Consider the following 12,477-nt stretch of genomic DNA (forward strand, 5'->3'; position numbering starts at 1 on the left):
CCGCCGACAGCGCAAGTGTCCTTCGCAGCTATCGCCAGCGATGAGAATATATATATATATATATATATATATATATATATATATATATATATATATATATATATATATATATATATATATATATATATATATATATATATATATATATATATATATATATATATATATATATATATATATATATATATATATATATACCCAGTTCCCACCGGAATTGAACCCGTGCCCCCTACATGGGAGTCAGCTATTCTACCACTGCCCCACGCCAGCGCTTGATAGCTGCTGCAGCACAGGGCCGCAACTAGGTGCTACGAGCAGGGCAGCGATCACTCACCATCAATACAGACTGCGCTGGCAAATTATTGTGGTGCTGAATTCAACGCCACCCTTCTGACAAATTTGATGTCCTTCGGGTGGTGGGCCTGCTGAGAAGGGCTAAAAGTTCCCCTCTAGAAGATTGTAGGCTCGCAAAAGTGAGAGACGCTGTTGGCCAGCTTTGCTACGGAAGTAGAAGTCCGGATCACAGCAAGAGTCCAAGAAGTCACCTTCGGCAGCGACTGAGGGCCATCTCGGGAGTCGTTAGGCCCATCAATCTCAGTGCCGATAATAAAGTATTACGACTCACTGACTAACTCGACAAATTTAGTAGCACGTGGCACACACTATCTTTCAGACACTTTAGGATCATCACGTAGAAAGCTGCACTGACAGTTTCACCTTCAGTTCAGCATTCGTGGTGCCCAATTTCATGGCAGTAAATAATAAACGCGATCAACATTGATTTTTGCTTTGTTCTTTCGTGCGTCTTTGGCCTCGGCTCATAGTTTTCTTTTTTCCACTCCTTGCTTTGCGACTTCAAGTTCATGTCACATTCGCAAATGCGAATTTCGTCACTCGTGACAACTCTTTGCAAGCATTCATCATTGTCGTCTAAATACATTTTTGGAATGATTGTTCGCCGCAACGTTTGCTCGAGAGTAAGCAGTTTTGGCGCTATCTCAGCGCAAGCCTTGATAATTTCAGAATATTCAGTCAGAATCCAGGGAATGGATGACTTTCCCATACAAAGCACGTCTTTGCTATCATTCTAACATTTATTAAGCGGTCACTTAGTATAAGGAAATGCACACGATCGTCGTTTCTACTTTCACACAAGGATAGAAGGACATCCTGATCTTGCATCGTTTTTGGGATCTTCCCAGCCACCCCACAAACGCAGGACCAACTTGAACAAAGGTCTATCCTTTTAGAGCATCCTTCTCATAGGTAATATGCAAAATTTGATGTTTGCATATTGCCGTCTTTGCCCAATTTCACGGGAAACTTAATATTGAATCTTCGTTCCTTAATTTTGTTCGTCGATGTTCATTTCGAGAAAAACTACATGAATTACAGAAAAAGTACACGCATAAAATTGCACCTTGTGATAAAGCAGACAGGCTCATTTCGGAGGTCAAACAGGTCTTTTCGAGCTGAGAGAGCGAGAGATAGCGGTGCTGCTACAGCATTTCCCACTTTTTGCTGACTCACTGCAATGAACTTTGGAACAGACCTCGGACTACAGCTTGTTCACCTGTGCTTCGTAATAATATTTCCGAGTTGTTTTCAACATATTGTACTTTGAAAACGCAAGAGTTGTTATTTTTAAGCTGTCTTACTGCCCTGATAGTTCATATATCAGCACAAGATTTTTTATTAGAAAATTTTACAGATTGCTATTATTCCTTGAATGGTTGTTACCGATAGGAAGAAAACATAAAGTAAGCTTTTCATAAACAAAATTTATTTGTCGACGCTTTTCTTCAGCCCTTTGAGCACTCATTACCAATGCTTAGAATGAAGATTCTTACAGCTATACAAAAACTTGCACAGTATTAACTAAATGACTAATTTAAATAAATTTAAATGAATAAATAGATCCTTACATGTTTTAGTCTATTCCTCTTTAAATAATTACGGCAGTATTTCTTGTCATCCATTTAAATAACTATGTTGTGTTCGTTTTCACGTCCCTACAGAAAAACTTCGAGGTAAGTACTCGGAGGCAAGAATTTCAGATATGGTCTCGCTTTACTGCATTGTGCTTTAAGTGCTTGGCGCTGTGCTTGTGTCCTTTTGCTGGCGCTCTTAAAACGGACGTGGAACGATGCATTCAGTCCTGTGCCGACTGGAACGGGACGTAAATATAGCTGCCAGCTGGGCTAACATTTCTACATTCCCGTTATAGGCCCTTCCTCGTACTTCAGCTCTATTCAAGCTTGCCTTGAGTGTATTCAATTCATGGCTCGTATTTAATCCCATTTGACTTAATTCGACTCTTTCAGTACACTTTAAGAAGGTTGTGTTTCAGGTGCCTATCACTTCCAGAACGTTCTCAGGCATTCTTGAATGCTCTCTGCCAGCAATCATGGCTTTCAGTGCCATTACAAGGACTCTTTCCACTTTTCACTATTTCTACGTGCAATTAGCACCTATATTAATTAATGCCTATAAATGGCAGCTAGGCTTCTCTTGTCAGTCTAAACTGCCAAGCGAAGCAAAGCTGGCGGGCTAATAATACATTCCTGCCTATTTTCACAAATGTTTACGAATTCATGTGCACGATATAACCTTCACAGAACAAATGTGGTAAAAAACGTTTGTCGCAGAACACAATTACAGGAATATTGCTGCTTGAAGAAATCTTTTTTTTTTTTAATACGAAGCTTTCTTTGCCTCATACTTGATGCTTTACAATGGGTTGGTAGGTTCCTGTCTCACCTCTTCAATAAAAGGAAATTGAGCAGACTCAACTGCAATTGACGCTTAAGGGGTACAAAACTCTAAGTTATTCGGGCAGAACTCAACTACGGTGGCCTTGCAATCCGCTCTCTTTATCTCTGGTGGCCGCTTCGCGAAAGTGGCCAGATACTTGGTACACTAAAAAAAAATGGAATTGACTGGGACAAGAATGCTTCGCATTTAAATAAGATTACGTATCCATGGTGTTGGGAACAAGCCAATTATCTTCCTGCACATAAACTGATAGCTCCATCTGTTAACCCACACGCGTATGCATGCGCTGCTTGTGCCGACACTAACTTTGAGACTATCTGACGGACGCGTAAGTCACGTGGTATAGCAACGATTTTCTTGAGAGCGTGTACGCGCGCGCCGCAGATGCAGGAATGGAAAGAGCGCATAATGGGCAACTTTTTGACTGTCCTTCCCGTAGCCTAGGAACACTTCGCTTACTAAAAAAAAAACGAGAGTGCGACAGTTTCACGCAGGTTACACTGGCAGTGAGATAGGCCAAGTTTGTAACAGAATGTGTTATAAGGTGTACTTTTCTTACTTTTTTTAGATCACAATATGCGTGCCATTGCCGCCATATCCTATAGCGTCGGCTTGCTGTAGCATACTGTCGTAACACTAACGCTCGCGTCACAAAACAATGGCTCGCCTTACTGAAAAACGTCTGCCCATCTAGTAACGCATTGCAGAGCCTCAAACGACGTCGGCTGACTAACTACTTGCAAGGCACTTCGCGTAACATCGATTGCCACAGTGCGAGCGACCTGGATGTAGTTGAATTATCGAGTGATTTTCGTGATGCTTGGCCATCTATCTAACAGGCGCGCAATTCTAAGGAGCCGTGAACGCGTCTCTTTCAAATAGATTAAGACGTACCTTAGTGAACCCGGGCGTACCTTAGTGAACCTGATACGTGGTTAAAATTAATGCGGAGTCGCTCTATCCGAAGCTCCCCTAATAGGCCTAGTGCTAGTTCGAGACCTTAAGCCTATGAATCAACAAATCAATTCATTAGTCTGGAATCTGCACTAAATTTCCTTGAACTAGGATGTTTTTCGTCACACATTGTATTCTCTTTCTTATTTTTTATATTGTTGTAATGGAAAATTAGGATACCAGCTTTAATAATCAGTCATTGAATGGAGCTCTAATAAATTCGTAGGCACCATATCTTACAGCGAAACGGAACCCGACCTTTTCATTGTGGACTTCACTTTTGCACGAACGCTTGCTCTGTGTGCTCTGGGCTGGCTTCTGGCTGGCTCTTTGATGTGCTAACGTTGGCTTTGATTTGCTGCCATCGATACTTCCCTTTGCGCACTTATTTCGAACGCAACGGCTCATGTGAGGAACCGCATCAGCGCTACGAGTTCACTTTCTGTTGTGATTGCAGGTGCTGGATGGACAACATAGAGGGATACAACTGGATAACCCTGGCTCCTGGTCTCTTCTGCCTATTCGTAAGTTTTACTTCTGCCTTTCACCTTGGAGATACACAACTACTCTTTCCGAGAATGAATCTTAGGCTGTGTTGAACGTAATGCTCGAAAACACGTAAACCGGCTGTTTGCCTTTTCAGTGAAATGTTTGTCAACGGCTATCCATCTCCTGCAACGAAGGAAAGGAGGTTAATGTCGATCAAAAGTCTTCGAGAGAATTGCAATATTAAAGAGCTGCGAAGGTCAGCATCATCTAATGAAAGAAATATCTCGCTGTTTTCGATAAGTTGTTATGCCGCATTTAGAAATTCCAATCGGAAAGGTGGCTAGCACATGAGTAAAATATCACAGAAGTGTCGTCTGGCAGTATCTTGAACTTTCTCCGAATCCATTGACAAGCGAAAGTCTTCTGCAGTTGCCTTGCTCAAACATCACAAAACTAATTTTTAATCTTTCGGTCCCCTTTTCCTTTTTCCCAGTGTAGGGTAGCCAACCGGGCTCAGTCCTGGTTAACCTCCTTGCCTTTCATTTATCATTTGTTCTCGCTCTCCCCTCTACTCCGGAAGGCTATCGCCTGATAACGCTAAAAAGCTTTCATTACCGGCAAGCTCACTTGCACTAAGTCGAGCACTTCAGAGAAAACTCTTTTTACTAAAAAAAATCCTCTTATTACACGCGGTATATGAAGCCACGTGTGTTTTAGTGACACCAAGGACAGAATATAAGCATTTGCGCACATGCTCTTGTTTGCAAGAAATGTGTAAAAACTGATAAGATTATTTGTGTCAGGCCTTTTGTTTAAGACACAGCACACAGATCAACTTCGTATATATGCGTTTAACCTGAGTACCACGTGAAAGTGCCGTAATTACCACGTAAACTTTTTTTCACAAGTATCACTGCCTACATTTCTTTCTCACATGTATTGGAATCAATACATGTTCTTTTATGTTCAAGGTATCTCCAAAGTCATATAACTCACAATTATAAATCGATCAAAACTGTGCCACAATCACATAAAATGCAGAAGCGCAACTGAACGTCTATGGAGCTTTGTAAAAATTCTTTGCTTTCAGAAATAGGATTACAGCAACATTACCAGCATTGTTATTCGTAGCTCACCAAGTTCCTGTGTTCATTCCTGATCTTCACTTGCTAAATTTTGCCATTAAGCTTCGGTAATTGGTGGTGTTTTCACCATCCTCTCCTTTTGCAGGCCAACTTCGTTTTCCTCTGCAACATCATTCGCGTCCTCGTCACGAAGCTCAGAAGCACCCATGCCAGCGAACCTAGCCAGTTTCGGTAAGCAATCCGGAAGTCCTCATGAGGCACTGAATACTTATGTCAACACTACGCAAGCGATTCACATAGATTTGCTTGTACAAAGCTATGCAAAAGAAAATCATAAATTCCGACCAGGAAGAATGCAAAGTGCTTCTCAAGAAACTGTATGAAGAGCCAAGGTCATAGTTGAAGGAAACGTAGACAGGAGAAAAAAGAAAGTACAAGGTAGCACATATATTGATGCTTGGGCATTCAGCGCGAGGCTTCTTCTTCAGGAAATACGAAAGGCACGGTAACCGCGATTATTTGCTCAGAGACTGACGTAACCTGTCCGAATATATTTCTCTGACATAAGTACTTATTCACACGAGCTACGCCCTTTTTATTTTTGTTATTCATCTTGTTTTTCTTGTGTGCTTGTTTTCTATGCACTTCTAAGGTAGCAAACCGGATGCTCTTCTGGTTGACCTCCCTGCCTTTCCTGTCCTTGCTCTCTCTCTCTCTCTCTCTCGGCTTTCGCGAGCGAGGTGCCAGCGCTGGACTCTGGAACGTCAGCACGTATATGTTGATATATTTATTCTTGAGGAATGTGCCTTTGATTGTACTGTGACCCTGTGGAAAAATCACGCCCTTGAATAAACAGCGAACGAGCAGGCAGGCTTCTCAGGCTGGATGCTGATTTACATACGTCCGCGCACGCAGCACATCCAAAGATCGGGGCGTCGAAGACGACGGTTGAGATTTAACTCGGGTATATGGCGGAACTTCACTTGGCAGAAGCTTGCGCTGCGTCCAAACGCTGCAGTAAACTGGCATTTTCGTTTCATGTCGCAGAATTATAAGCAATGAGAGGCTGTTCTGACTTCAATCTTCGCTGACTCACAGCAGGGGCAACTTAAGCAGCGCCTGTTTTTTGCAAAGGGGGGTACCGGTGCTAAAGCCAATATACCGAAACGTAACTACCTCGTTTCCTGCGAGTCAGCGTGTGAACGACGGTATGAACATCCTGTATCAGTGGTGCCTCTTTGTTTTGCAATGATGGCTTCGACAGTATGCGCTTCCTAAGCCTCAATAAGCACGACCACTCAAAAGGACAACATGTACTATATCTTCTACTTCGTGACTAAAAATTTTTTAATGACGCGATTTATGCCCTATCTATATGTGTTCGTTTCATAGATAGTTCGTATTACTCGGAATCAAAGAAGTAGTCCTGGGCTATGATTAGCACCGTAATTAGATGTTAGAGATTATTTTTAGCAAACTGGCTCGCGTAGCGCTCGGAGAAATCTGTTTATCGGAGGATTTTCTCATTACGTCTCGTTATCAGCACCGTCAGGCCCACGAATTTAACCTCGCTCACAGCAGCGTAGCGCTATAGTCACTGACCAACCTAGCTAGGCTTTCACTGAATGTGCCTGTGCTGAAATGTGTGATACATATATGTTACGCATATCACTGAATCTCTATGCCATCCACGGGAGTGTACTTTCCAAATGAACAGGCATGTTTAGAGTGTTGGTACGCTAGGATGCATTCTAGACCATTTAAAAAAAAAGGACTTATTCTTAATTATGCAAGAAATCTCACGATTGCAGAAAAGAAACGCAGTGAAGGATATCTAGTGGTTCAGTGAAGCTTGTTGAACAAGAAAAGACACATCAGATTACGTGCCTTCTGGTTCTCGGCTTTGGGGCTACGAGAATCGGCGACTTGATTTCTACTGCCATGTGAACACAAATGCCGGATATGTTCGCTCACAAGTGCAATATAGGCCAAACTAAGTGGTAAATATTTCTATAGTTTGTTTCAGTTGAAGCGTTGGATGGTCAGGAACATAAAAAAACGCAAAACAGGCGTTACGTTCTTTTGTTCATGTCGATTTAATGCTGCAGCTCGAATGCTCAACCAACTGGCCCACCAACTCGACCTCGCGCATTCATAGGCAATCATTATCAAATACGCGGCAAAAGCTAAATTTAGATTTGATCCTTGCCTTCCAACATTCTCTCTTTGTTGCTGCACAATAGTCAAAGCATTTGCTTAGAGGGTACTTAGATCTTGCTACTCTTTTTTTTTTTTCACAGGAAAGCCGTACGAGCGGTGCTGGTATTGTTCCCGCTCTTTGGTATGCACTTTCTCATGACTGTGTACAGAAGCCCAGCCAACTGTGGAGCATGGGAAGTATATCAGTATATCAGCAAAGCTTCAGATGGTCTACAAGTAAGTCTTTCTTTGTTTATTTAGCGAACTTTTTTAAAGCAAGATTCAATGCATGAAGTGCGTCCAGTCTGTCCGACTTGCCCTCAAAACATCTTTGTTGAAGCAATTGAGTGTTCGGGCTGATATTATTCAAATGTTATTGGCACCGGGCAATTTGGACTGTGAAGCTGACTCTTAAGCTATCACTGCTGAATCATGTCATTACATTGATTAACATGTGAACTTGCATGTCTTAAGCAGCAACAGGCCGGGCTATAACTTAATCTATGTCAGACGTCGTAAACTTATGAATACTTTTAAAGGATGATGATCGTTTCATTTTGCTGTGTTCAAAGTAAACTTAGCCCTATGTTGTCTCATAGCCTGCAGTAGTATGTAGTTGATGTTTTGGTAGATCAACAAATTCATGCATCACCAAGCCCAAGGTGGGGTTACAGCCCGAGACCTCAGCTCGGAGTCAATGTGAACTAGCATGACTGTGGTAGCTGTTGAGAGCTGGGCGACAGGGGAATTGGGATACTAATCTGGAAGAAGAGTACAGGGTGCTAGAAGCAAGCGAGTGCCTAGTGAATTTTACAGAAAGAATGATAAATAGACAACGGCCATAATCATGATGATTACGATGATGAACACCACGATAGACCACTTCTTTTTCTTTTTTTGCAGCTAGAGCAACTAACACCATCTTAGGCAACTCATACGCTCATGTAGTCCGTCAACATCTCAGGTTTCTTTAAGTGTAATGCAGAATTAACCGACGATGACAAGCACCGCCATATACAAAAGGGGGGGGGGGGGGGGGTTCTTGCTCATGCATCACTCTCTCATATTATTACGCATTACACAGACTCATATTCCTAACAGGTGCTGCAGTAGCGAATGATAATGAGAGGGCTGAAAAAGACGACCATCGCCGATAGTCGTGCGCACGGGCTCCATCTTGTATGCCTGTTTTATGTACATTGTATATATCTTGTATATATATTGTCAAATCGTCTTTTCTCCCTCAAATATTTTGGTGGAGAGTATGAGCTTTTCAAGTTTCAAGACGGATTTACGCAGTGGACGCTCCTTTGCGGCATCTACAATTCCAGCGCACGGCGGGGACGAAAGTGCTTCAAGCAGATCACCAACCGAGCCTCATCCATCCCCCACCAACCGCCCGTCGTCTTCGCACAACTGCGTGATCCAGGTACCTTTTCCGGCTCTGACAACACCGACGTCGAAGATTGGCTTCAGTTGTACGAAGGGGTGAGCAGTAGCAACAGCTGGGACCCGATTTTGATGCTATCGAACATCATATTTTACCTGGAGGATAAGGCACAAGTCTGGTTTCTGAACCGTGAACAGGAACTTACGAGCTGGGAGGTATGTAAGCAAACGCTGATCGATCTGTTCGCCAAGGCTATCGGACGCCATCGTGCTCCGCAGAAAGAACATGCATGGTGAGCTCAGACTTGCACGAAGTCATATGTGACGTACATCCAGGATGTGCATGCGCTTTGTCGAAAAGCCCATGACACAATGTCGGAAAGGCAAAAGGCTGCGGCGCATATCCTCAAAGCTATTGCGGATGAAGATACACTTCTGGGTTTTTAAGAACTCATCCACAGTGCAAGACGTCATCAGTGAATGCCGACGCTTCGAAGAAGAAATAAGTCGCCGCGTTACTGCGAACTTCACACGTCTTCCGAACACGGCTGCGACGTCTACCTGCGAGGACCTCCTTCTCCCATCCGCTCCACGCATTCCTGCTCCATCCGACAATATTGTGCGCATCATCCGCCGTGAGATTGAAGCTGCCTCCCCAGTTCCCCTTCAGGTGCGTAACCCCGACGGGTCCCATGCAACCATTTCCCTTATCCAAACCGTTGTGCGTCAAGAAATCACAAACGCAAGATTACAGGCGCTTTGCCCAGTCAACGGACCCGAATACCACCCACCCACCGCACCTGAGTTATATCGAAGCCCATTCGTCCGTCCTCGTTATCAGAATTCCGCAGAATGGCGCACTTCCGATGACAGGCCCATCTGCTTCTGTTGTGGACCTGTTTTGTTTTACGCCTTGGATCAGTGCCCACATGCAATCATCTTAAGACTCTCTCTTGGCACATTCGGCACTTATTGACTTCTTTGCAGGAGTTATCCAGCTTGCCTTACCTCATGCCGTTGAGCCTTCTGATCGTGCGCCGAGTCGGCTGTCTCCCCCGGCTGACCTCCTTCTCCATCGTCTCCATCATCTTCTCCATCCTTCTCCTCCATCGTCTACCACATCTAGCCATGACGTACATCAACGTTTCTCCTGATCCCCCTGTAGACGACGGCGCTTACATTGTGTTGCCCAGCGCTACCGTCCTCTGTACGCAGAATGTCATGTTCCCGCACTCGGTCATCGGTATAAAGGGCAGTGTCGAATCTCTCCCTATTGTTAATTTTCGACTACGCTTCAAGGGATACCCCAGGATATCTCTCCTGCAACCCTAGCTCCAGCCTTCGACTATCATGCTTCCGTCTTAACTGAGCCTGCTGAAGGGCCTCCTGCTGCTATTGATTCAAACCCCGCGATGTTAGATAACTTAACGAAGATGATCGCCACTGATCGTCCGACCGAACACGTACACGCGCTTCGGGGCCTGCTCATGTCGTACTAGGGCATTTTTTATCTCAGTGACAGACCACTGGGCCAAACAACAGTTGTCAAGCATCGGATTCACATCGCCGATGCCAAACCCATACACCGACGTCCATATCGTCTCCTCCAGTGAGAGCCAAGTTATACAAAAGGAAGTTGACAAAATGCTTGCCCGTAATATTATCGAACCTTCTTCAAGCCCATGGGCATCTCCTGTCGCGCTAGTCAGAAAGAAGGACAACAAGCTGGTGCTTCTGTATCGACTACCGGAATCCTAACCAAGTAACAAAAAAAGGACGTGTACCCCTTACCTCGGGTAGATGACGCCCTTGACTGTCTCATTGGTTCCAAGTATTTTCTTCGATGGACTTTCTTTCTGGGTATTCGGATGTTGCAGTTGATGACATGGATCCTGAAAAGACGGCGTTTATTACACCTGATGGACTCTATCAGTTTATGGTGATGTCATTCGGGTTATGCAATGCTCCCGCCACATTCGAACAAATGATGGACACCCTCCTTCACGAATTAAAGGGGTCAATTGGCTTGTACTACCTAGATAACGTTATTGTCTTTCCGCCGACTTTTGACATACACCTCGTGCGTCTCTCGACAGTTTTTTCAATGATCCGCAAGGGGAAACTTCAGCTCAATTCGACGAAATGTCACTTCGGCCGCCGGCAACTTACTGTGATTGGACACCTCGTCGACTCTTTCGGTGTTCGTCCCGATCCGAAGAAAGTTCGCACTGTCAAGGATTTTTTGTGCCCACCTGCGCAACCGACGTTCGAAGCTTTGCAGGCCTCTACTCCTACTTCCGCAGATTCGTGAGAAATTTCGCTGACATCGCAAGACCTCTAACAGACATCCTTAAGAAAGACGCGATTTTTGTGTGGAGTCCTGACCAAGCTAGTGCATTCGCTGAGCTCATGATGCGACTCCCATCGCCACTGATTATCGGCTACTTTGATGTGTCCGCTCCAACGGAGTTTCGCACCAGCGCCAGCGGCCACGGTATCGGCGCTGTTTTGGTACAATGACAGCACGGCTGCGACCATGACATTGCGTACGCTAGCCGTCTTCTGTCACCAGCCGAAAGTACTTACTCAATCACCGAATGTGAATGGCTTGCCCTAGTTTGGGCAGTAGGTAAATTTCGCCCCTATCTCTATGGACTTCTATGGACGGCCTTTCACTGTTGTCAGCAATCCCCACGCCCTATGCTGGCTTTCGTCTTTAAAAGATCCATCTGGGCGTCTCGGTCAATGGGCTCTACGGCTCCAAGGGTACTCTTAAACAGTGGTGTATACGGCAGGCCGACTCCATGAGGACGCTGATTGCTTGTCACGTCATCCAGCAGACCCACCAGACCAGCCTGAGACCGGTGAGTCAACTTCCGTGCTCGCGCTTACCGCGTTTGGTGATATCGCCGATGAGCAACAATGCGACCCTTAGCTGAGAGACATCATTCTCAGCCTGACGGACCTGACAAGTTCCCCCTCTTCACGTATGTTTTTGCTGCGAGATGGCATATTGTACCGTTATAACATGCACCCTGATGACCCTGAACTGCTACTGGTCGTTCCCAAGCATATGCGTGAGACTGTTCTGGCACAATTGCATGATGTCCCAACCGCTGGTCAACTGGGAGTCTCAAAGACATACGACCGTGACCGTATTCCCCGTCGTTTCTTTTGGCCCGGTATATACTGTTCCGTTTGCCATTACTCCACCTCCTGTAAATCTTGTCAGCACCACAAAAAACCAGCAGCCCTACCAGCTGGCCGTCTTCAGCCCATTGAAATACCATCTGCGCCATCCTTACGGGTTGGTCTTGATCTCCTAGGCCCTTTCCCTCTATCGCATAGTGAGAACAAGGGGATAGCAGTTGCTACGAATTACCCCACCCAGTACGCGATCACGCGGGCCCTCCTTAACATTTATGCAACCGACGTCACCGACTTCCTTCCCTACGCAATGATTGCTCCCCACGGCGCTGCCCGACAACTCCTTACCCACCGGGTCCGCTACTTTCTCTCACAGGTTGTCCTGGACATCTTGCACACATGCGCTTCGAAGCACAAGTTTAAAATGGCGTAACACCCT

The 12,477-nt window shown here is 44.9% G+C and overlaps 2 protein-coding genes across 4 annotated transcripts in view; one reads left to right on the plus strand and one right to left on the minus strand.

Moving 5' to 3' along the window:
• LOC135902475 (calcitonin gene-related peptide type 1 receptor-like) overlaps positions 1–12,477 on the plus strand; it is a 294,018-nt gene that overhangs the window by 267,307 nt on the left and 14,234 nt on the right. For all 3 annotated transcript variants that reach the window (XM_065432571.2, XM_070531981.1, XM_065432572.2), the window contains 3 exons: positions 4,187–4,253; positions 5,449–5,534; positions 7,604–7,739. In XM_065432571.2, the coding sequence (XP_065288643.2) occupies positions 4,187–4,253; positions 5,449–5,534; positions 7,604–7,739 (289 nt within the window). The remainder of the gene's footprint in view (positions 1–4,186; positions 4,254–5,448; positions 5,535–7,603; positions 7,740–12,477) is intronic.
• Positions 1–12,477, minus strand: part of LOC135902476 (uncharacterized) — an 867,879-nt gene that overhangs the window by 148,326 nt on the left and 707,076 nt on the right. The window contains exons 6-7 of the mRNA XM_070531982.1: positions 11,061–11,143; positions 10,683–10,783 (exon numbers count right to left, since the gene is read on the minus strand). Coding sequence (XP_070388083.1) covers positions 10,683–10,783; positions 11,061–11,143 — 184 coding nt within the window. The remainder of the gene's footprint in view (positions 1–10,682; positions 10,784–11,060; positions 11,144–12,477) is intronic.

This window comes from Dermacentor albipictus, chromosome 1, assembly GCF_038994185.2.
Source record: "Dermacentor albipictus isolate Rhodes 1998 colony chromosome 1, USDA_Dalb.pri_finalv2, whole genome shotgun sequence".
In the NCBI taxonomy this organism is placed as follows: domain Eukaryota; kingdom Metazoa; phylum Arthropoda; class Arachnida; order Ixodida; family Ixodidae; genus Dermacentor; species Dermacentor albipictus.